This window comes from Pagrus major, chromosome 23 (genome assembly GCF_040436345.1).
Source record: "Pagrus major chromosome 23, Pma_NU_1.0".
Classification (NCBI taxonomy): domain Eukaryota; kingdom Metazoa; phylum Chordata; class Actinopteri; order Spariformes; family Sparidae; genus Pagrus; species Pagrus major.
In genome coordinates, this window is record NC_133237.1 from 15470930 (window position 1) to 15497059 (window position 26130).

Below are 26130 nucleotides of genomic sequence, written 5' to 3' on the forward strand. Positions count from 1 at the left end.
CTCCGCCCATCACCAATGTTCTGACCTCTGCCCATGAAGCAGGTCCAGCACGATCAATTCAAATGTGTTAATACAGATAATGGAGTAGAGTTGAAGTAAAAGCAACATAAAAAGGAAACAGCAATCTCCAAGTACCTCAAGACTGTACTTAAGTAATCCTAGATGAGCTTATTTTATTCAAAGCAAACAACTATATTATTTGCATAACAAAGATTAGTTCATTTTAATCAAGGAAAGCAAAAGTGTTTGATTTCTACATGCCTGTTAGGGTTTATTTATTGAAGGCTTATCAATAAATAAATAAATAAATAAACCACTACCACAGTGCTTCACATGGCTAAAACTAGTCAGGCCTGCACAAGTAAAAAACATCAGGTCACCCATTAATGAATAAAGCTTAATAAAGTTTAATGTTTAGCAGCTACTGACTATCATAATACCAAAGCAACTCCTGAAGTATGCATTTAATCATGGGTATGACTACATCTGATACTACATGAAGTGAGCGGTTTTTTTTTATGAATCATTGTGTTCAATAAAATAAAAGCACATTATCAGTTGTCTGTTTCTTGTGCATGCATGTGGGCGCACATAGTACACTGAAACTATTTTCTATGCTTTTCCTGCTGTGAACACCAAAGGGGAGTAGAAGTCAATGTTTTGCTGGACAGATACTGTATTTATCCTCACAGTATTTATGTATGTAACATTTGAGCACTGAAGATTTTTTCCCCTTTTGATTTAGACAAAACAGGCAGTCCAGAGATGACACCAATTTTCCAGCTTGATGCCAGGACCAGAAAACGCAGTACTACCTTGCCTTGTTCAAGGCTTGATAAGATAGGACAGAGAGAGGAGCAGACAGGAAATGGGATGAGAGATGAGGGGTGATGACATGCAGCAAAGGGCCACAGGTTGGCTGCAGCGAGGACACAGCCTCTGTACATGGGGCCCATAGGCCCATATTTGTGGTTTTCATCAGAAAGTGGCTAAACGTCTTTATACCAAGCACATGCATGTGGCCCTTTAGTGCACAGGCAAGTGGGATTGACACATTTGCGAGACAAAAATCTTAAAATCTTAAAATCCTCTTGGATTAGCTGAAAAATACATTATCACAAAGCTAAAAAGTCAAAAGTTGACTTTTTAGATATGTTTTTTCTTACAGGGCAGCCACATGCAAAATATCAATGGCACTGATTTAATAACGCAGCAATGTATAAAGTAGCTAAACATCTGCAGCAGTAAAATGCAGCACACAAATTAATGCGCTTACAATACAATGTATCTGAGTTGTTAGCAGTAACAAAAAGTAAAGATTTCCCCCTAAACTTTACCGGTTTGGTAACATTGTGGCTCAACACAGCAACACCTACTCCATGATGATGTGGGAGTTATGTAAAGAAAATCACATCAGGTGGATTTATTCAGTCATTGTGGGGCCGGTTGTCTCAAAGCGAAACAAATAAAACAAAAGTAAATGGACAGTGATATCCTTAATCTGGTGTTTATTGAAAGACTTTAAAATTATTGGAAAGGCATGGATAAACAGGTTAGGTATTGTTCATGTGTAGCTAGAAATGGTTTTGGAAGCATTTAGAGACAAAACCGACCCTGAGTGTTGCCAGAGAAAACAACTCAATCAATGTATCAAACCATTACGTACTTGTAAAAAAGCTTATAGAAGTCCAGGATTGAGTCTTTTCAGGAGTGATCGTAAAAAATAACTTGATTTTTTAAATGTAGAAATCAGTGCTTTTTACACAAATTTTAAAGTGTTCTTCTGATTTGACCACTTTACTATGGACATATTGTGTATCCTTGTTGCAAATCACACTCACAAAATCCTGTCAGACCTATCAGAAAGCTTAACTTTTTTCACTAAAGCCATTTGTATGTCGAAATTGTTCCTATTGTCTGTATTGTGTATGACTCATGACTTGCATACACCCAAAACAGAGAAAGCCATGCAAAAAGGATGAAAACTTTTTATCCTAAAGAGAAATTAACCCTTAAAGAATACGAGATCCACCACCTGTTAAACACAGTGTTTTACTGTTGTATAAAGTGGTTGCCTGATATCATGTCACTGATTTTATTGTTCTTCCTCTTAGCAATCACACTTTTCTTTATCTCTGGTTTATAAAGGAACTTCTATTTTATTAATTTAGTCTTTTTCTTGCACAGAAATAAAAAAAGGAACTGATAAGAGTGGTGATGAAACTCTAGGCTGAAAAAGCAGAATTTAAAAAAGCCCTCTTGATGCCCATCCCTATTTATGGGCCATCTATGAGTCAACATGTTCCATTTTCTAGCATCAATAAGTTGCAGTTTGCTAACATGACCCAACATGAACAAATACCTGCAGTTACCATTAATCCAAAATGAATAACAACATGCCTCTACTGAACCTGTTTAGACATGAAGATTAATTATTGTCAGAAAAACAGCTGAACATCGTTGCCCTGTATGAAAGAAGTTTTGAAGATGAACAGCATCAGGACTGTGACAATTTCTTTCTCTTCATTGACAAAATGAAGACCAAAAACAATGAAAATTAATGTCAGGGAGAAACTTGAGCAGCTTTTGGTTGCTTTAATGACAACATTAATGACAAAGAAGCCAAACAACCAGTGGCATTTTCATTCAGAAGAGAACTTTATTGAACAGTATACAAAATCTAAAAAAGATTGGTGACACTTTACAGGACAAACTTGAAGCTCCTAGTCGCTGGAACCGTCTCCCACAGGTGTTAAAATTGATTCACATAATTTTCCTTATCATAAAAATATCTAATGACCCCTCGAGTCCTGTATGAAAGCACCTGCATTTGTAATATATCTCCACTCATTCATTTAGGTTTTCCTTTGTCACCTGTCTGTACATTTATGCATTTAAAATCAGTGTAGATTAAAACAAAACAATCACTATCATCTAGTTCTCTCTATTTCTCATATATGAAAAGTTTTATCATTGAAAATGAAAGAAAAAAAGTCATTTAAAAGCCTAACGTTCATTTTAAATCCAACCTATAGCTTGTAATTAAGGCTAAAGGTTTAATGTGTAGACACCCACAACTAAAACATCACAAAAAAATGCAGTTGTAGGAGAAACACTACTTATAAATTTTATTTATTAATCACTTGAGATGAATAAAGCACTCGTAAATAGGGGCACCACCTCCGTTCTTTTATCTCTTTGACTAATCCGGAGGAAATTAATCAAATTCGACTGGATAAGGTTAACTTGAATCAATATCAATCAATTCTAATCAATTTCAGATCAATTAATTCAATCCCATAACTGAAGTAGTGACTTCTACACAAAGTTACCATTGGTTCTCCACATTAAAACAAACCTCCACAGACAACGACATAAGGTTAAATATATGTATTTGGCTAAATAGTTCAGTGTAAATAAATGAAAAGACAAATTAAACAAATGACAAAATTACAGAAAGATGTTGAGTCTGTAATGACTAATGTAACGAGTTTATGATGAAATATGTGTGGATGGTGAAATTATGGGTTGGGTGAAAGCATTTCAATATTAAGAGAATAATTTAATGCTAACGGATCCCTAACCGAATTTCTCCTAAGCTCAAAGAATCTAATTCAGAGTGTCCTTCGACTGCAGGGTGGCAGTCTTGATCCAATACCCAGAGGGTGGCACTGCTCGGGTTCGTTGGGGGTAAAAGCAGAGCCGGCTCGGCCTTGCAAAAGAGTCTCTCTTTCGTTGGAAACCTCTCACACGGTTTCTTAAACAGCCGGTCGCCATAACATCTTCATTAATGAAGATGGTCTTAATGAAGAGGATGACGGTGATGATGATCTTCTTCAGTCGCTTTGAGTGGTGGTTATTAGGCTCTGACTGATAAACTAATCTAACTTCTTCGCTAAAATATCTGAAGGATGCTTCGTCAGCCGATCGAGTTATCCTTAGTTAACTTAGTTTGAGAGGATTTCAAATTAAAGTTCACTTTTCCTAAGTCAGGTCACGATACTTAATAAAACAAATTAAAACAGAACTTTGTTCTGGTAAAAACTTAACAAAAGTTAAAGGATTTAAAAGAAATCGATCGACAAGGTAAAAATGATAAAAGTAAGAACATTAACGCATGAGCAACTCTCCTGAGAGTGCTGTCTTGTAGTGAAGAGCGTATAAAAACCAAAAAGGTGCAAGAAGAGAGTAACAACAAAAGAGCGTAAAAACAAGGTAACAACAAAAGAGAGCGAGAGAGGGGAATGCCTCTCAGTTTTATTAACACTGATATCAGGCGTGACCCAAATGGGCAGGGCTGCCAGTGTCTGCACTTTAGAGGAGATTATAAGTCTAAAACTAACAGAAAGTAACTAAACTAAACTAACATTTTTAATGTTTCAAGATCGTGTTTCACCTTTCCCAGAATTTCACCATGGCTTAATCTGTGGACTGTCTTAAACACAAATCACATGAATCATTAAATCATGAACATTCAAAACAAAATTAATGCTTGGTCAAAACATTCAAACACACTTGATTATACCGTAGAACTAATTACTTATACACATTTCTTTTAGTTCTAGCCTAATACTTATTATAACTGGGAATACTTTAAACATTGACTGGTAACATGCATAAATGAGTTAGAGAAAGTCTTTTGAAACTTGTCCAATAAATTAAATTAAATTAATATCACTTTTAAGAACATCATTTCCTGATTAATAATATGTTAATTTCCAGAAGATTAGGTTCTGGCTTAATAGTTACTCTAACTTTGTTAAAATCTGGAAGGGAGTAGAAGACTCTGTCTCGTAAAATGTGAGTCAGGCCATAAATCACCGTTGTGTGTTTTTTCTTATCAGGCGAGGATGAGAGGATTTTAAGGGTGCGAATTTCACTCTGGGTATGTGTGTGTGTGTTAGCTAAACACACATACATGTTTTTCTTCATTACAAAGAGAATAAAGTTCTTCTGTCCAGATAGAGGTAATCGGAGACTGGTTAGGTGGAGCCTCCTGGTACAAGGGGTCACAGGGTCAGTTAAGCTAAAAGTATTTACCTCCCAGAGAAACAAGGCCTTAGTTCAGACGAGAGGCATGTAAACACATGATGTGTTCCAACACAGTGCATTAATCCCAATCAATGATTACTAAACTCAGAAAATAAAAACATGAATGAATAACACATATACTCAAGTGGGAGAAAAAATGATAAACAAAATAGTCTCTGCATCATAATGGCCTAGTGGCGAGGACTGGTACCATGAAAACCACAATGGTTTAAATCTGACTGGGGAACGTTGCTGTGACACACACACATTTTCTGTCTGCCTCTGATCTTTTATCAATTAAAAGCAAAAATGTCCTAATGAGAAAAAAAAACATTAAACCATTCTGAATGTAAAGTACAACAAACAAACTCAACGTACATGTCAAAAACAACCCTCAAAGAGAACAGGGCCTCTGCTGCTTCTCCCCACTGAGCAAAACTGAAACATCCACCAGAAAGACAAACAGCAAGACTGTGACATTGAACAGTAATGAACTGAAACAGTCAGGCTGTCATATCATCTATCATGTATCTGTTTAAATGCTCAGTTTGGATCATCAGTTTCACTAAAACATACCTGTGCACATGTCATGGACACAGAGGAGCTGCCTGGTCGGTTGGATCAGATCTTAGTGAAATTAAAAGCAATTTTAACATTATTGAGAAAAGCGTATAATCAAGACAAATTGTACACAATGTAGACATTTTAAAAAAAAGTTTTACCAAATAAGTGACGTTTCTTCATCAAAGCTCCTGATCAGTTCATTGTAGCATTTCTTCACAGCCACAAGCTCATGTGTAACATCTTAGAAAAACATCACAAAATCTATTGTTAACAACGACAGCACTGTGAATTACACTATTTAAACTGTGACTTATTAAATTCAATTAAATATTTACAATGTTTTTATTTTCATAATTTCTCATTACCTGGTATTGAGTCACCATCTGTCTTGAGTGACATCTCGATTGATTTCTGCATCGTTTCCCCCAGTTTCTTCAGGCTTTCCTCCTAATTCAATATCAAAAACTTTATTACGCATCACTCACACTGTCATAATACTGTATACATTGTATTTGTAGCAGTGCCTGCAGTGTTTTAGCAGCAAAAGCAGCTTTCAGAATAATGCAAATAACAAAAGAAGATAAACCAGAATTGTGGCTAAAGAAAAAGATGTACAGCAGAGCATCTTTAACTATATCATCAATGTATGACGTATTATAAAATGTGACAAACCTTCAAGCCTCTCAGCTTACTCAGCATCTCATCTTTAGCCCGCTCAAACACATTTGAATCTCGTACATGCTTTTCAATAACGTCTCTCATTCTTTGCAGCATGCCCGGTCCGCTACATTTTGCTGCTTCTACAATAAGATAGAAAATAGCTGTTAACTACCATGATCATGTGAATGTGTATAATACTGACCGGTTGTAGACTATGTCATAATTTTCGATCTTACCTTCATAGCATTTCTCGATGATTTCATCGATTTTTGGTTTCACACTGTTGTAGACTGTTTTCTTGTCTTCCTGGACACCTTCATTGGTTTCTGTCTTAATTTTTTCTTCCTTAAGGAAGGAAAATAAAATGTAGATCAAGATATTTAAAATTAAAATCAGGGTTATGCAAATATAGATTTTACCCAACAGGCAATACATTATTTAAACTGATTTTCAGAACACAACCTGACTTTAGCTGCATTTTTAACATTTACTGCATTGATAAAATTCTTCATAAACAGTGTATATAAACATGTTAACAGGTTACAGTATAAATATTTTTGCCTTTAATTCTTCACTATTAGTCTTCAGTCTTCCAGTATTCAGTCAAAAACTTGATGTTTTGGTTTTTGAGTAACCTTCTGCTGGACAACAGCTTGATAACGTACTGACAGATAGGATGGTATTATTCTCATATTGTACCTCTGTCTTGAGAAATGTCAGTTGCAGTTCGACATCTTTGTACTTTCGTATCAGCCCCTCCGTGTCAAGGGAAAACGCACTGATGACCCCGTAGAATGGTCCACTTTTCCCATCATTTCTGAAACATGTTAACAAGTTGAAATGTTTAAATTTAAATAATTTGTATATATGTACGATTTTAGCACATTATCAATGCGTAACCTATAATTTGTTTATTCTAGACATTTTTAATATATTGTAAAATGGAATTTAATGTTCTCATAAAGTCATTTCTTACGGGAAGGTCTTGTTGAATTCCTCATCAATGCTGTCAGTCAGACATGAAGCTAAGTCCTTATTGAGGTCTATTTCTATTCCTGCTTTTTTTGATTTGTAGGAGCCATTTTTCTCAACCACACACTTCAATATCCCGTAAAAACCCCTTCCAGTCTAAAAGAGAAACATTTTAAAGACATATCAAATCACACAAGGTGCACAATCAGTTATTTCGATGTAATTACAATTAAAAATACATACAGGTTGTAAGATGGACTTCAAGACACTTCTACTTGTTCTTTTTGATTTTTCAACCCCCTCACTGAGGCGTTTTTCAAGAGCCTTATGAGCCTTTTCCATGGTTCTCTTGACTTTTTCAAGTTCACGCCTCATCTTGTCTTCAAGCTCCTTGCACACATCTGCTTTTTTGCCAGCCTGAAATGAAACAACACATTTAGTATTGTAGCAGTATAGACAATGACACTATACTGCTACCTAATCGGTTTCTGTTTTGTTTTCAAGACAGTAATCAATGTGTCTTTATTCTTGTCTTTATTCTTTAGTCTTGTCTATGACCAACCATTAATGACTTAATTACCTCTCGCAACAAAATTCAGAAAATCAACTACCCCTAATGGCTTAAGTTTCTAAAGGGATGACATTACATGTCAACCCTTTCAGTGTTTCGTTAATATATAAAAATATATAAAAATAATATTAAAAACTTAGTTTCTCCACATGCATAGATTTGTGTAGAAGTCACTTGACTTTACCATGATTTCACAGAATTTAACTTCAGTTGACTTCATCTTACTTAATATTTTTATTTATTGGCAATATTAATAATTAAGGTAATTAAATTCAATCAAATCATCTCACCTCTCTGCTGCGGGCCCCTTGAATCAGAGAGAGAATCCCAAGAGCTCCAGACACATAGTTTTCTGTCTCCGAGTGACAGTCATTGAGATTTTGCAAGACCTCCTGAAGTTTGGGTATTTCTGTGAAAAAAAAATTAGTTTGCCTGTTACATATTTATATTAAAAACTAAAATCTAAATGTCACGATCTAATAAGTCGTTCCTGTTTGAATTAAGGAGGTTAAAGTAAACTAAAACAAAACAAAATATGTGTTTGAACTTTACATTTTCTGTGATACACAGAGTGTTCATATATGGAGACTTCACCTACCATTTTCTGGTTCTGGACGATTTTTCTTTAGAAACTCTTTGGAGCTCACTGTGAACACTTCGAAATAGTCAGCACGACTGAAATGTCTCTGAAAAGAAAGGTTTACATTTTAAAGTAGGTTTGCAGTTGTAGGAAGAATTTGTGTAAGACTTTCTGTCTGTCTGTAAAACTCACCTCAACCTTGGTTAGTTTTCTGAACTCTTTGCTCACGTCTTTCTTGGCTAGTTCACAGACAGCAGCTGCTGAGCTATAAGAAAAGGTTTGTATCAAGTGGCACTTCATACAGTAATCGGAGTGTACCTGAAAGTTCCAACATGTTTTTGTCTCAAATCATTATTTATCTCTAACTTTATGGTCCACATACATTACCCTGATTACTTGCCTGTAGACAGTTTTTCATGTTCAGCTGACCTGCTGTGTACTGACTGAAAGACTACTTACTGTAATCACATTACAGTTACATTACATTTGTCTGTAACGAGTAGTGGAACGAATTACTGTTCCAAAGTCATTAATCCCAAAGTAATCGTTACTATTCTAACAAGGTCATTAAAGCGTACATACTTCTTCAATTGTCTACACAATGGGCCGATGTGCCCCTTTAATGTAAGTTATCTTTTATGTAAAGGGTGGAGATATGCACTTTTTTTTTTTTATTTGTTGCGGTAAAGGTCAGGAATATCACAGTAAAGTGCAAACTGTGCTCAGCCCAGAAACACTTATCCACTGCTGCGAACACAACAGCAAATCTCTCTAAGCATCTGCAAAGGCAGCATGCCAAGACAAAACTAGTTGCGAAAGACCCCTGGACCCAGGGCCAGAGTGATGACTGAGAGTGTTTGTCAAGCCCAGCCAAGCAGCCAAAGCTTGATGTTGAACAGCAGGTAACAAAAACAGAGATGGAAAGGCTTGTAGCATCGTTTGTAGCATATGGTCTGAAAGAGCATAAAAGAAAGATCTTGTACATGTCATCGTTATTAGGAAAGGAATTTGTGCTGCAGATGTATTAATGTTATATATTGTTAACTGGCAATGATACAATAATGCAAAAGTAATGTAACCAGTAGTGTAACAAATTACCAGTCCACTGGAGTAATGAAGTAAGGGATTATGTTTTTTTAAAGTAATGAGTAATGTGAATGTGCTATACTAGCATGAGAAAAAATATGAGTACATTTTATAACTTGATCCAGAGGAGTGTTTGGCCACAGATCACATATTTAAAGATTAATTGAGGACTAATTCAAACCCATCTTTACTGTTTTTGTGTTTTGAGGATCTCTTTATGTTTGCATGCAATAGTAATTTATGTTAATGAATTTTGTTAACAAATCAATGAGTAAAGTGGAGAGGACATCTGTAGTCAAAGTGCCTCGATGCATTCTCCAATAAACTATAGTCATCTTCCAATAATTTCTGCTACTATGAAGAGTCACTTGCAACTAAGGCCTGTGTCTCAAAGCTCGATTATGTTGTTAGCCAGTTAGCTTGATGGCTTTGTTTGTACACACATTTTTACATATATAACACTTGTTTTTTTTTTGTTTTTTTTTTTTATCTCTGATGCCAATTGCAATTATTATTATTATTATTATATGTACATTAACTTACTAACTCTACGCCACCATATGCTTCAGTATTTCATTTGGATGTTCATTTTAACCATGTACTGTATCTTAAATCACTTACTTTTCATCTGAATCAATAAGATCCGTCTTGGTGCAGATGAAGTGAATCTGCTGACACTGGCCACCATTTCCCATGAGGCTACAGGTACGTTCCAGGATCTCCCAGGGCTCTTTCTCTGCTGCTGCTCGATTGATTTCAGTCACAATCCACACGGTAGAACAACTTCCAATAACCTGAAGGGGCATAATTTTAACTTTATTATGAATAGTTAATTATCAGTGCTATGTAATAACATAATGTTACTGTTTACAGATTACACAGTAACACACAAAAGTGCATTTGTATAAATTACCTCTTTCCACATTTCATCTCTGGTCTTGTTACGGTCACCAGTTCCAGGAAGATCCACGAGTGTGACATGCTGGAGAAGATCCTTTTTAGGCACCCTGATAGTCACACACTTCACTAGTGGCCAATACTTTTCTTCATTTCCGGCGTATCTGACAAATTTCTCAGAAAGCTCTTCAGCCTGCAATAAATAAAATAAAATGAAAGCAACACAAGGTGATTTTATCTATATGGGCATTCAAAGTGATCTACAAGTAGCATAAAAAAATAGAACAGGATAAGTGTCATGGCCGTGGTCGTTCCCCAGTGTTTTCCATTGAGTTTTCTTGTCCTTCCTTGTTTCTCCTGTGCTCCTGCTTGTGTCTCTCTGTGTCTGTGTCTGTGCTGGAGGCGTGGTCTGCCTCCCCGACTCAACAGGCTTAAATTGTTCCCAATGAGGAGCATAGAGCATACACATGCCGCATGCATACAAAATGACGGATGCAAAGTTCTAAATTGAATTTGTCAAAGTGGTTTTTTAAGGTTCATGAAACAAAAGACAGAGGTTAAGACTTGTGCTTGTCTAGGTCATCACCAAAAAATACCAAGGAACACTGCTTTGTATAAGAAGCCTTTAATAAATGGGCTTAGCAACTATGCAATTCAGGGATGACTAGTCCAGGTCTTCTGCCCTATCTGTTTATATGGAGTTTCCCTTTGATAATTATCAAAGGGAAACTCCATATAAACAGATACGCAGGCAGGAGCTGAGCTGCAGTAGCAACATTGCCTGTGTGAACACACGCAAGTGAGCTGCAGCAGCTCAGGAACACATTAAAGTTTATCTAGTGCTGGAAAACAATGTTCTCAATGATTCTTATGAAGGGTTTTACATCTGGAACATATCAGCTCTTTTTTTAAGGACTTTTTTTATACTGATTTTACAACTGTTGAACTGAACCATGCTGGAATTTACAGTACGTAATACTTAAAAATCCATAACATTTCACCATCTATCAAAAAGGCAAGAACGCTCTCTATGAAGTGATGTATCATTATTTTTATTCATTATATTATCATTATTGATCATTATGTATCATTATATTTTCTTTTACTTACTGATTCACATGTCAAAGTCTTCTTCTCTGAATCGAGAAACTCTGGAATTTCTTCAAAATATTTGTCATCCATGAGGTTTTCAGAGGATTTGTTTCCCCATTCATCTCCATACAGTGCTGACAGCTTTTCAGCAAAGGCATGATCATCGTCATCGTACTCTTCCTGAACTGTATTTTGCCCAAGAAAATGATGCACCTCTTTGCTCCACTCCTAAAAAAAGAAAATTATGTTTTATTTAGTTTAATTAAATGGCATGTAACATTTCCAGCAGCTGTATTTTTGTAGCTATATCATTGCTTTTCAACTAGCTTCAAGTAAATCAAAATGTATTCAACTAATTTTACCTCTTTTGTGATGAACTCAATGTCTGCCTCAAACTTTTCGCTCTGCATGTCAGCCTCCACTTTAATCATCACTGAGGTACATGCACGGATGCTTCCTGAAGGCAGAAGGTTTTTCTCTCCAATGACAGCATTTATCAAAGAGCTCTTTCCAGCCCCAGTTTTACCAAAGACACCAACCAGCTCCTTCTTGTCGTTCTCCAAATCCGAGATTTTTTCTCTGATTTTATCCCTGTTGTACAAGATTTTAAATATAAGTCAATTGATTCATTTGGAAAATATATACACACCGAAATAATGTCAAAATCAGGAAAGTATTTGTCTATGAGCAGTCTACTCAAGCATAACATAAATATTTCTATATGATGATGTGTAATGAAGAAAAAAGATAATGAAGAAAAGAGATCTTGCAATTAAACAGTCATTGGTAACAAGAAATAATTCAGACACACTTATTTTCAAAGGCTTAAGAAATAAGGTAACAAAGGAGTTGCGTATGGCAAAAACCTGTTACTTTATGCAACTAATTGCTGACTCAAAAGGGAAAAGCACAGCACTCTGGAAACATCTAAATATTTTGACTAATCGCGCATCAAATATGAAAAGATCTAACGTGGAACTGAATATAAATAGAACAGTTAGTAATGATGTTTTGGATATTGCAAACGAATTTAATACTTTTTTCTTTTCATATTAAAGAGGTTAATCAAAGTGAGATTGGTAAAGTTATAATGCAGTTAAGGCAATCTAAAGCTAAGGATTATTTTGGATTAAATACTTTATTTATTAAAAAACACAGTTCTGTTGTTCATTCTTGGATTTGAAAAAAGCCTTTGATACTGTAACCATGAAATTCTCCTTGACAAACTTAACTTAACACTCAAAACATTTAATTTCTCAGATGAGGCAATTGCTTGGTTCCATACATATCTTAAACATAGAGAGCAGTGGTTTAGATCCAATTCTACCCTGTCAACTGTCCAGACTTGTTCAATGGGAATTCCACAAGGTTCTATATTAGGCCCTTTACTTACTTTAGCTTATATATTAATGATTTACCAGATAGTTGTAATAGAGCCAGATGCTACATGTATGCTGACGACACCGTGGTATTTGCGTCTGCAAAAACTCCTCAGTTGGTGGCCAAAACTCTATCAGAAGAGATGTCTGGTGTATCCCAGCTCAGAAACAATCATTTGACTCTAAATTATAAAAAGACAGTATTAGTGTGCTTTTCAATTAAAAGAAAAGCCAAAGAAAATTCCAGAGTAAAAATTGATGAGATAGAGATAGATCAAGTAGATGAGTTCAAATTTTTAGGTGTTATTTTAGATTCTCAGCTTAAATTTAATAGACATGTTAAGAAGCTGTGCAAAACTGTCAAGACCAACTTCAATTGCTTTCGCCTAATAAGACAATATATACCTCTTAAGGCAGCACAACAATTTATGCATGCAATGATATTTTCACATTTGTCATACTGTATAACCGTCTGGGGTCAAGCCAACCAAACAACAATGACACCAATAAAATCCTTATACAAACAGGCACTGAAAATAATGGATCAGAAACCTGCTAGATGGCATCATTGCCAAATTCTCAAGAAACACAATTTAGTGGGTTTTGACAGCTTTGTAAACTTTTCATTTTTAAAAATATTTTTTAAGTGTGTAAACAACCTTGCTCCAAAAATACTCTACCAATTGATAAACAAACAGAACAGTGGAATTAGAACTAGGGGTGCAATGAGCGGAAATTGTAGTATAGCGAAACGCAAAACCACATTTGGACAATCATCCTTTGCAGTGATAGGCACCAAACTGTGGAATACATTACCATCAGAAATTAAAACATTGGCTGTCCATGAACTCTATCAACGAAAACTCGTATTGGCTGTTCCCCGTTATCACTTCCGGTTCAACCCCGGAGTTGGCACATTCCCTTTCTGGTTGATGGATGATATTTGTAAATTTGTTTCGGGACTTGTAAAAGTGTTTCGTGTCTTGTTAATTTGTTTTCTGAAATGTAAATTTGTTGTGGGACTTGTAAATGTGTTATGGTAATGTAATTTTGTTTTATGATATGTAAAAATGTTTTCTAAAATGTAAATTTGTCTCAAGCTTTGTAAAAGTGTTTCACATTTTGTAATCTTGGTTTGCACCTCCCAGCCACCGTAATGACACCTCATTAGCGAGCGTCAGCCACATCGCGCCAAAAGGGAGTGAGCGTCCGACCATGTCGCTCCAGCTTGAGTTCAAAGCATGTCATGGTAAGAAGAGATAGTCATAATGGAAAACAGCTGTGTCAGCGAACAAAGAGTGGAACAAAGAAGAGTGATTGGATGAGTCATGGGGCTCACCACCCCTAAGAGTAGATATTAGGAAAACGTTCAGTATACGACACCAGATCACTTTTTTACAGGCTTGTGTCTCGTTTGATTTCATGTTCTTATTGCTGGCAATAAAGCATTATCGAACTCAGCTTTGAGGACTCCTTTTTTGATTTCTATTGGTGAACTCTGAAAATCTGAAAAACCTTTTTGAACAAACAAAGTATAGGAAGTCGAGACACAACAGTATAAGCACAGCGTTGTGAAAAAAGAGAAATAGAAAATTCAACCAAACAAATGGAAAGTTGCAACATAAGAACCCAGTTTTAACTTGTCTGTGGTTTTGCAGAAACGTACTTGGCTAACATTTCTTCTGCCAATTAAGATGGATCAGAGCAGCACTAGTGACAGAAAAATTCTTAACCACATTGAATTCATTTGAATGAATAGCATATTTTTTTTAATTTCTGCTTGAGAATGTGGTCAGTCCTTATAGTGTTTCACATCAAGTTCAGCATTGGTAACTTTAACACATTCATTTGTGCTGTATCATGTACAGTATGAGGCAAATGTGATTCTGGTTGTGCCCATAATACAAAACAAAGACAAACAAAGGACCAGCTGCTAAACACAAGAAGAATATGTAATATTTAATACTTACTTCAGGAAGGAACTGAGCTTATCCTCCTTAGGTATTTTGTCAAGTACACCTCGCATGATGACTTTCACATGAAACAGTATGTATTGTTCTGTCAGAGTAAAAGTAAAGAACTATTAAGCAGGAACCACAAACCAAGCAGTAACGCAAAATGACTTGTCTTGTATTAAAAAAGGAAGATAATGTAAAGTGTGAGATTAACTTAATCTGCCAAGTCAATTTAGAAGCCTTATTTGGTTTATACTATGGTTACTTCTGACAGAATAAAAAGGTTGGCTGGGTTTAAAACATTATTCACTTAAATGCCATGGTTAAGTTATTTACTTATTACTCTTGTTGCTATGGATACTTGTGGTAAAATATATATTAATGGCATATATAACATGTATGCTGTTGACTGTTTGAGGTGTTCTGATGAGATTTTAACGCCAGCCAGTTAGAAGGTATTTACTGTGGCCAAGACATAGACATTTGCTATACAGACATTTGCTAGTAAAAATGAAAAGTTTAAGTAAGCTGTAATTGTTTCAAAAGTTATATAAATACCCTGACTTGATGATTGTGCTGTAGTGGCTCGTTGTCGTTTGGTAGTTGGTGATTGGCGTTTGCTGGACTCGTCCTGAAGATCGCACTTTCTCTTTCCTTATTGTATTTTTGTTACAGTGAAAAGAGTCAAAAACCAAGTCAAAGACAGATTTATTGTATATTCCTTTAACAATAATAAAACTGGGTCTCAATATAATGAATAAAAGCAAATACTACTGCCTTGAAACCATTAATGAGATCTACATGTAATCAATAAGATACCGTGTTTCTCACCTTTATTATTTGTGCCACTGGTGGATGGCAAAACCTGAGGACGAGCAAGAATGTTTGAATAAATTATTTTCATATAGGATTTGTCCTTTAACAGTCTTCTACAGGCTTGAACAAACATCTTTACAATTCACACAACAGTAATGGCATTTGTGTTCTTATCCAATCTGGGATGAACCTGGCAAAGTTCTGGGAAGTAGAGTACTGAAGGGGGCTAACAAATGATCACAGCAGGTTCCTTTATTCCTCAGTAAACAGTGCTGTGATCCACTGAGGCAATTTTTCAGTCAAAGATGACTTTGTCTGAGGACAAGTCAGTGACTTACTTGCATATGTATGAAAAAAGAGGCACATTCACTGCTTACATGCCTGTGAAATTCAGTATCATCCTTACCTGAGCAGAACCAGCTGCTTTTTCAACAGACACTGAAAGTATAATTGGTATGACTATATTAAATTCCTTGATGTTACTTAATTTTATGAAACTGTATTCAACTTACTTGAGCAGAAGAATCCAGTGTGTCCTGTTTTTTTTTGTTTTGTTCTTCCTAGTGACAAAAGATCAATAACAGTAAATAAATCTAATAAATGCATCATTGTCAATGAGATTGCACGTATCTACATGAATACATTCAGTATTTATGTAAGTGATCTTAACACATTACCCTTAACGACTTGAGTTTATCCTTGAAATAACCCCTTGGTCCAGCTGTCGGGAATATCTCCCTGATTGTATCATCCTGAAGATGGCAAATATTTCCCTCGTCAATCTCTTCAACTGTAATTTAAAAACATCAGTTTAATCTTAGTCATACAAATATAAGAATTATTTTAAAATTGCTGCAGAAATATATTTCATACAGTTAATGTTAACAATGTGCATGTCATTCCGATATTGTATAAAAATTGTGCCCAAGAAAAGACGCATGGTAATACTTTACCTTTAAATGTTGGTATGAGATCGCTGAGATCCCATTCAGTTAATTTGTTACGAACAAAATCATCCATGACAGCAACTGGAAGGTAGACAAATAATTTATGTTTTAATAAATCATTCCCACTTTGCTTTTTTTTTAGACAGTTATGATCAATTACAAGGTAAATGACAATTCAATCATCATTATACAACACAGGGTTGCATAATGAAAGGTGAAAGTAAAAGATTTTATTTGTGGAATTAGTTTGATTTCAGTTGGTAAGAGCTGATTTATGGAGAAAGCTGGTTGTCCACATTTAGATCTACGATGTGGTATTTTAAAGTTACCAATAACCATGCTCCCAGTTACTCTGTTACTGTCTTGTCTTTGCATATATCGAGAAGGAGGCTCTGGGCCTGGACTGTTGATACACTTAAAATTAATTTGAGAAAACAGAAATTAGTCATGCTGTTTAAATTACACCTGTGATGGAAATTTTGTACTTCATGTAGAGGTATGTGAATTGAAGTCTTACACAGCCATATTCAAAGTAACTGTTTAACGTGAACTGTGACCTTGTTTTATGAATTGTTTTATGTTGTTTTATGACCCATGTAAGGTATTGAGTAATCACTAAAGGTTGTCATTCCCTTCTCTGTTAATTATTTCTTTAAGTGCAGGAGGGCATAAATTAGTAGCTTTCAGAGTGAAATCACACCCACAGAAATAGATAAATAGCTAAGGTTTCCTCCTCAGAAATTGAGTCTTCACCTTGTAACTGACCTGCGTGTTGCTCTGTGAATGCTCCTCTTGTACAAGATTGAACTTTGAGCTGACTCCGATCTCCTTCCTCCAGTTCTAAATTATCGCAGGATTATTATAACAACACCAACAGGTAAAGTTAATGGCACTGCAAGTTTCTCAGATAAATAAATACATACAGTATGTTTTGTTTAGCAGATTAATTAGTAACTTGCAGTTTTAGAAAATTAGTCAACAAGGACTCTTATGCCAAAGGAGTTGCTTAAAAATGTAGTTATAGTCACTATAATGGTATGTGGTTCATAAGTAGGGAGGCCACTAACAAGGCCATCTTGTATAAATGCTGATTTCCATTTCCATGTACGACTAAAACAGAGAACATCCCAATTAAGTTTAATTATGCAATTTTAACACAACTGAAAAGCCTTAAACTGAAAACTGAAAGCAACAGCATATTACATTGTATCTTTGTTTTAATCTCCACTACGTCCAACCACTATAAAACCTTTTAGTTTTGTCATAAAGGAAAAAAAGGATTTTGGCTTTACAGACTTGAAAACATGCAAATTTAAAGTAGCAAAGTCCCACTTAGCAAGGAAGAGTGCAGATTTTGAGTATATCCACACTGTATAAATAATAAATCTATAGCATATTAATGACTGAGTTATTATACAAAATAGTGACAAAATAGCACAGTAAGTTTCTATGTATTATTTTTGACAGAAAATTTAGCATCTAAGTAACATATTCAGTTGTTAATGTAATGCATAGATGTTAGTGTACTTACATTTAATCTGTTCCTCTTTCATGCACGAACACGACTCCTCCTGTGCTTGATGTATTCTGAGCTCTTTCTTTTATATCGTCTCCGCCCATCACCAATGTTCTGTCCTCTCTGCCCATAAAACAGGTTCAGCAAGATCAATTCAAATGTGTAAATACGGATGTGTAAATTGAGTGCAGTTGAAGCACAAAGTAACATAAAAAGGAAATAGTAACCCCAAGTACCTCAAGACTGTACTTAAGTACTGTGCTAGAGTACTTAGTTACTTTTCCACCTCTGTTAAAAGGATGGAACGGCAGGAGAGGGTTGTCTAATTATTGGTGCACTGGGGACTCCTGCTGGTTGTTTGGGGTGGTGTTAAATGAAAATGAAACTATTTTATATCCTAGATGAGTTTATTTTATTCAAAGCAGCTATATAATTTGCATAACCAAGATTGGTTCATTTTAATGAAAACATTGTGTTGTGTTATAATCAGAAAGCAATTTGAACTGGCTGTCACCAAACAGAGCCTGGGAAGTTCATTGATCAGAACTTTTCATCACAGCGAAGAATCAGTTAAGTTCTATTTATCTGACTATGTGTCTGAAGACTGCTCTAACAGGAGTCTTGTATTCTGAATCTAAACCCTTCGCATTCAGATTTTAAGAATAAGCTAAATTGTGTAGAGGGCGTCAAGAGTTTTTTCTTGGTGTCACAGTGTTTGGTTTCTACAAGCCTGTATATGCTAACATTAGTGTTTATTTATTTAAGGTTATTGAAGGCTCATCAAAGAAAGAAAATAAACCCCTATAACAGTACTTTACATGGGGAAATCAAATAGAGACTGTAATTAAATAAAATCTGGAAAATTTACATAGAATGAAATGGAATCAAATACCATCAATAAATAAAGTTTAATGTTTTAATGTTTCCCAAAGGCTTATGTTTTCCAGCTACTTGCTAACTGTGTCTGTTTGTTGTTTGGTGCTGAACAGGTTCTGTACAGTGTTTTTTTATGGACTTTTTGCTGAAAACAAACGTCTATTGCAGCCGAAAAGCTATGAGAGCAGTGAGATCAAATCAAAACAGTGAGGTTGCTGGCCAGACAGCTAAACAATGAGCTGTAACTCTCTATAAAGCTCAAAGAAGACGCTGTAATACAAAACCTTTCAGTTTGACTGTGACTATGAGAAAATGCTCACATACACTTACAGCTGTTTAAATCTTTCTCACCCTCTGCTTGTGTATTGTCAGAAGTATGTATTTAATCATGGGTATGTCTGCATCAATACTACTGTGAAAAATGGTAACTGGTAATTGGTAAAAATAAAAGTGCATGATCAGTTTTGTGTTTCTTGTGCAAGCTGATACCATTCTTTTCCTCTAGGCTTTTCTTGCTCTTAACACCAGAGGGCAGTAGAAGTCAATGTTTTGCTAAACAGATGTTTTATTTTCTTCCCACAGTATTACTCTATGTATGAACATATAAAGATTTTTTTCCACTTTTGATTGACATAAAACAAGCATTCCCAAAAATGACACCAACATAACCAGTTGCAGTTCTCTGCGATCAATCAGTCAGAGTGATTTATCAGAGGAACAGGTATGGAGGGAGCAGACTGGAAGAAGTCTCGATGCCAGGACCAGATAACTCAGTGCTACCAGGAAATCCCCATTCACATGAAGTTCTCCAGTGTGTGTGTTTTGTAATACCGCATTTAAAGTGCTTACGGTTTAATAAAATATGACATATGCATGGGCATTGAGGGGAATTCTGTAGCACTTAATATTACAGTTGGGTAATACATTAATGATTAAATAATAATATGATTAAACAATGAGCTAATGGTTAGTTTTAATTTTATTATTTACGGATTGATATCCCATTGCAAAGTTGTCATACATGAACATAACCTCTTACATCACAATAAAAGGTTGCAACCTCTTGTTTTGCTTTTCCAGCAAAAAGGCTCTGATAACGATTGTACACTGTCAGGCCGAGACTCAATACAGGACTCAATTGCTGAGGTGTCAGTGAGCTGCTTTTATTGAGTTTTAACAAGGCTCTCGATAGAGTGATTTCAAAACAAGTGGACTGTGAAAGTTACTCTATAAGAATCTATCAGAAGAGAAAACTAGGCTTAAACAAAATATCACTCCTAGGGAGGAAACTAACTATGTACAAAATCTATCAAAATCAAAATCTCTCTTAAGGAGGAAACTCTATATACAAAATCTATCAAAATCAAAATCACTCATAAGGAGGAAATCAACGGGCTTCAAAACATTAACCATATATAACAATAAACAGAAAATCTCTCCCAAGGGAGGCTGACAAAAGGACTAAACTAAAGACTATGAAAATTAACAGAAATTCACTCTTTCGAGGATACAACAAAAACTCACGAACACACTGTGGCTTTAGATCAGGACTGTGGTTTTGGCTTCTGTGGTCGGACATGAGACGAGACACTTTGGCACAGGACAAAGGGGAACGCAGACTTTTAAACACATGAGGGAAATGGGGAACAGGTGGACACAATCAGGAATCAGGGGAGACGGGCAGGTGACACAAGAGGAAGGGCAAGTGATCTGAAACGAGAGGAGAGTTAGATTTTCAAAATAAAACAGGAAATGACAAGACAATAACCCAAGACGAGACAACCTCACCGCGGTGTGACATACACTACCAAACTACAGGCAGACAAAGTTATTGACTAACTGCGGAAAACATGGAGCATGTATCAGCTAAAGAGCCAGACATTGTCAATGTCACAAATGCACCAAAAAACAGGCTTTGCTGGCAATTTTACAGTGGCGTCATAGGGTCATTCTGAGAAACTGGAAAATTAGCATGTCCACCTGGGTGTCATTTGTCCATCATTTCCTTGACTGCAGAGTCATTTGGCCCTTTGTGGGTTTTTCTTTGCATTATGTACAGAGATGTTTAGCCTAGCCTAAGCCAAAGATTACAGCTCGTAGTGCGCTGTCAACCAGGAAGGTGCGCTGTCAACCAGGAAGGTGCGCTGTTAGCAAGGATCGCTGCTCGCCGGGCCTCGTGGATCTGAGTCAGTCAGTGAGAACCTTTATCAACCGGACAATAAATGGGTCCGAAGAAGGTACCAGAGGTCGACGACATAAAAAAGTCGCTCGACTTCCTAGCCGAAGAAATTTCCGCTGTCAGGCTGCAGCAGAAGGGCATTTTGACGCTGGTGGAGGAGGTGAAAGCCCTTCGCATCCAGAATGAGGAGAAGGATAGGAAAATCGCCTTCCTTGAGAGCAGAGTTGCCGACCTGGAGCAATACACCAGGATGAACGACATCATCATCACTGGGCTCGATATAAAACCCCGGTCATACGCTCGTGCGGTGGCCGCCACCAACGGGGAAGAGCCCAGGGACCTGGATGTTAGCTCCACGGAACAACAGGTGGCCGCATTTCTGCAGACCAGAGGCATAGAGTTGGACTGTGGGAACATCGAGGCTTGCCACACTCTGCCCAGAAAAAACGTCAAAGAAAAACCAGCTGTCATCATGAAGTTTGTAAACAGAAAACTCAAGATTGCACTGCTGAAACAGGGCAGGAAACTTAAAGGGACAAACGTATTCATCAACGAGCACCTGACCAAACACAACGCAGACATCGCCAAACAAGCACGCTACCTGAAGAAACAGAAAAAAATTCAACATACCTGGACTACAAACTGCAAAATATTCATTAAACTAAACGGAACACCGGAAGAGGCAAAAGTACTGATGGTTAAAAGTATCAACGACCTGGACAAATACAAATGATCAAGCTGGGCTGGACTGGACTGTAAGGTAACAAACACATAAGCATGATGCACACTGAAAGAGCTCACTCATTTAGTCCTGGAGACAACAGTAACACAACAAAGAGGATCAATGATCATGATAACCCTGAACTACAAACATTTCAATATACAGAACACAATTTATTGGATATGGAACATGACATAGACCCGGACAACTACCTCTTCAACGCCATCAATAATAACTGCTGCTATTACACTGATGAACAATATAACCAAATCAATAAGGATGGGAAACTATCAATTATACACATTAACAGCAGGAGTCTGTATGCAAATTTTGCAAGTATCAAGGATTACGTGAATCAGTTTAAACAATCATTCAACATCGTTGCAATCTCTGGAACATGGATTAACGCAGAAAAAGGCGCGGACTTTGAACTGGAAGGTTTTGAGTTTGTGCATATGGATCGACAAAATAAAGGTGGAGGAGGAGTCGCAATATATGTGGACAGAAACATTAACTTCAAGGTGTTGGAAAGTATGTCAATGGTTGTGGACAACATGCTTGAATGCATATCAATTGAACTTTACAAAGAAAAAAGTAGACCAGTAATCATTAGTTGTATATATAGGACACCGGGCTCATATATTGAGCTGTTCAAGGAATGGATGGAGGAAATGTTCACAAATAAGAGTCATAAAACAATTTTCATCTGTGGAGACTTCAATATTGATCTCCTTAATCCAAATAAACACAAAATGACTGATGATTTTATGAACACAATATATAGTATGAGCCTATACCCAAAAATCACCAGACCCAGCAGGATAACTTCCCACTGTGCAACTCTGATAGATAATATATTCACAAATGACATTGTTCACAATACAATAAGTGGGCTACTCATCAGTGACATCAGTGACCATCTGCCAGTTTTTACAGTGTATGACAATAACTACAAGACGAATCCACCAGACAATAAAACTATCTACAGGAGAGTGAGAACAGAAGTAGCAATAACAGCATTCAAAAATGACCTAATGGCGCAAAACTGGGATACCGTATACAATAGCAATAATATAAATAGTGCATATGATGAATTCTTAAAAATATTTAAAATACTATATGACAAAAACTGTCCTATAGAAAAAATTAATAGGAAACTAAAATATGCTGATCATCCTTGGATCACAAAGGGTCTGCAGAATGCCTGCAAAAAGAAAAATACACTGTACAGAGAATATATGAGACAAAGAACCAAGGAGGCAGAAAAAAAATATAAAAAATATAAAAACAAGTTAACTAATATTATAAGAATAGCTAAGAAAGAATACTATAACAAACTACTAGATGATAATAAGAATAACATTAAAGGTATATGGAACATACTGAACACTGTAATAAAAAATAGCTCTAAGCAATTAAGTTATCCTAAGTATTTTATTATCAATAATACTGAAAAGTATGATATGAATGAAGTAGTTAACAGCTTTAACAAATTCTTTGTTAGTGTTGGACCTGACCTAGCAGAACAAATCCCAGATCCAGTAATATCTGAGGAGAAGAGTGACAGTTTAATAGACCTGAATCTGACTTCAATGTTCCTCACAGCAGTGGATGAGAAAGAAATTATAAATACTGTTACCAAATGTGCAAATAAGACATCTAAGGACTGTGATGATATTGATATGACTGTTGTGAAAAGAGTGACTGAAGGGATTTCAAAACCATTAACATACATCTGTAACCTATCATTTCAAACGGGTCCATTTCCAGACAAAATGAAAATAGCAAAGGTCATACCTCTGTACAAAACTGGGAACAAACACCAATTCACAAACTACAGACCTGTGTCATTACTATCTCAATTCTCTAAAATTTTAGAAAAACTTTTCAATAACCGACTGGATAGTTTCATAAATAAACACAAATTACTAACTGAAAGTCAATATGGATTTAGATCCAACAGAGCAACATCACTGGCATTAATCGATTCAGTTGAGGAAATTACAAATTCAATAGACCAAAAAGAGTATACAGTTGGGATATTCATAGACCTAAAAAAAGCTTTTGATACAATAAACCATGATATATTATTCAAGAAACTAGACCGGTATGGCATCAGGGGAAAAGCATTAGAATGGATCAAGAGCTACTTAACTAAAAGGAAGCAGTTTGTGAAATTGAGTGATGCTTGTTCAAAGTGTTTGGACATTACCTGTGGCGTCCCTCAGGGGTCAGTGTTGGGACCCAAACTCTTCATACTTTATATCAATGACATATGCAAGGTATCAAAAGTTTTGAAGTTGGTTTTGTTTGCAGATGACACAAATATTTTTTGTTCTGGCAGTGATCTACAAATTTTAACACAAGTGATTAATACTGAATTGAAAAAATTAAAAGCATGGTTGGACGAAAATAAACTATCATTAAACCTGAGCAAAACAAGAATAATACTTTTTGGCAATCATAGAACTAATGTACAACTAGAGATACAATTAGATGGGGTTAGTATTGAAAGTAAATGAAATCAAATTTTTAGGGGTGATCATTGATGAAAAAATTAGTTGGAAATCACAAATTAAACATGTACAAACCAAAATGTCAAGATGCATCGCAGTATTAAATAAAGCAAAACAGGCACTGGATCATAAATCACTCCGTATTCTATATTGTACATTAGTTCTTCCATACCTCATTTACTGTGTAGAAGCCTGGGGCAATAACTATATGACTACAATACATCCACTTCTAATTTTACAAAAGAAAGTAATACGGATCATTCATGGGGCAGGATACAGGGATCACACAAACTCACTTTTCTTACAGTCAAAACTCATAAAATTCAAAGATATTGTGGATTTTCATACAGCACAAATATTATTCAAAGCAAAAAATAATCTGCTACCAGAAAATATTCAGAAACTGTTCACTGGAAGGGAAGGGGGTTATAATTTAAGGGGAAAATTTAAATTCAAAATACTGAAGGCACGCACAACAGGGAAAACTTTTTGTATTTCAATTTGTGGGGTTAAATTATGGAACAGTCTGGAGGGGATGCTCAGGGAATGTCCAAACATAAACCAGTTTAAAAAAAAATATAAGGAGATGATTTTTACAAGGTACAGAAATGAAGAGGGTGTTTGAATATCACTGGGTGTAAATTGTTTATTTAGTTTGTTATTTATGTATCTTTGTGTTATCTTCAGTAGGTGTAGGGCGTATGTATGTGTATGCATGTATGTATGTATGTATATGTATATATGCATATATGTGTATATATGTGTGTGTGTGTAGGTCTGTGTGTCTGTGTGTATGTATGTATATGTATGTATGTTTATATATGTATATATTGCACTCTGTGTCATCTTTAGTATGTGTGTGTACATTATATATTATAAATATAAAGAATAATATATTATAAATTATATTTTATTAGGATAAATATTTTTGTAATACATTTATGTTTTGTTAGATATAGAACAAAGGAAATTGAAAAATGACAAATGGAAGTTATTATTATTGTTATTATTATTATATTGATAGAAGTCAAAGTATTTCAGTGGTATTATTTATTAAAAAGGGGTGGAATAAAATAAGTTTATACTTCCTCCCACTCCTTTTCGGATATGTAAACAGAATTTATAGTTTTCAGTTTATGTTTACTTTGTACATGATAATTTTGTTTTTTACATGTTCGAAATAAACTATCTAAACTAAACTAAACTAAACTTTCTAGAATTTTTTTCAACACCCCTTCAGGTAACTAGAGGTAGGTGAAATGTTATAAATGCTGCAATACACATTTCAATAATACCACAAAATAAAGCCCCAAATATAATCACACAATCTCTATTTGACACTATGTCAGTAATAAGGATCAAAGATAGGATTTATTCCCAAGCTACTGTATTGGACTGCAGTGGGTGTAGCTAACTGTACCAAATGTACTGGCAACTCAGTGTATGTTTAGGTGACTCTGCAAACAAGCGTCCCTGTTCACCTGCCTCCAGTGCCAAGTCCAGCTGACCAGACCTTTCCATGACCCTGCTCGGTGGTGACAGCTGCACCCAGTCTCTATTGAACAACACACCATCCCAGAACGAGCCAAACAACGGTTCCTTCAAGACTAGGTCCCTCAAGACAAACAGGCAGTCAAAGCAGGTCTTTAGCAGGACCTGAGTCAGAACCAACCAGCCACCCAGGTGTGCCCTGCTCACCACGGCACAACTACTCTTCTATTTGCCACTTGTTTACCTCACTTTACCTCATTTCCCTTCATTTCCCTGCTCTA

At 35.8% G+C, this 26130-nt stretch overlaps 1 protein-coding gene across 1 annotated transcript; it reads right to left on the reverse strand.

Annotated features, from left to right (window-relative positions):
- Window positions 1–3609: 3609 nt before the first annotated feature.
- Window positions 3610–14858, reverse strand: LOC141019958 (nuclear GTPase SLIP-GC-like). The gene is made up of 15 exons (XM_073494997.1): window positions 14803–14858; window positions 11816–12032; window positions 11472–11681; window positions 10378–10554; window positions 10086–10258; window positions 9477–9483; window positions 8571–8696; window positions 8397–8484; window positions 8089–8207; window positions 7471–7644; window positions 7232–7383; window positions 6955–7072; window positions 6492–6600; window positions 6268–6395; window positions 3610–3843 (listed from the first exon to the last, which is right to left on the reverse strand). The coding sequence occupies exons 1-15, from the start codon at window positions 14856–14858 to the stop codon at window positions 3610–3612; spliced, it is 2088 nt and encodes a 695-aa protein (XP_073351098.1).
- Between the last annotated feature and the right edge of the window lie 11272 nt (window positions 14859–26130).

Bases quoted from the DNA above. Each gene is read 5' to 3' on its own strand.
- LOC141019958 (XM_073494997.1), bottom strand. From the start codon at position 14,858: ATGCGAGGTGTACTTGACAAAATACCTAAGGAGGATAAGCTCAGTTCC. The intron at 7,384-7,470 runs GTATGTATTTTT...TTTCTCTTTTAG, and splicing joins TGAAGTCCATCTTACAACCT to ACTGGAAGGGGTTTTTACGG. The intron at 6,396-6,491 runs GTAAGATCGAAA...ATCTTATTGTAG, and splicing joins CATCGAGAAATGCTATGAAG to AAGCAGCAAAATGTAGCGGA.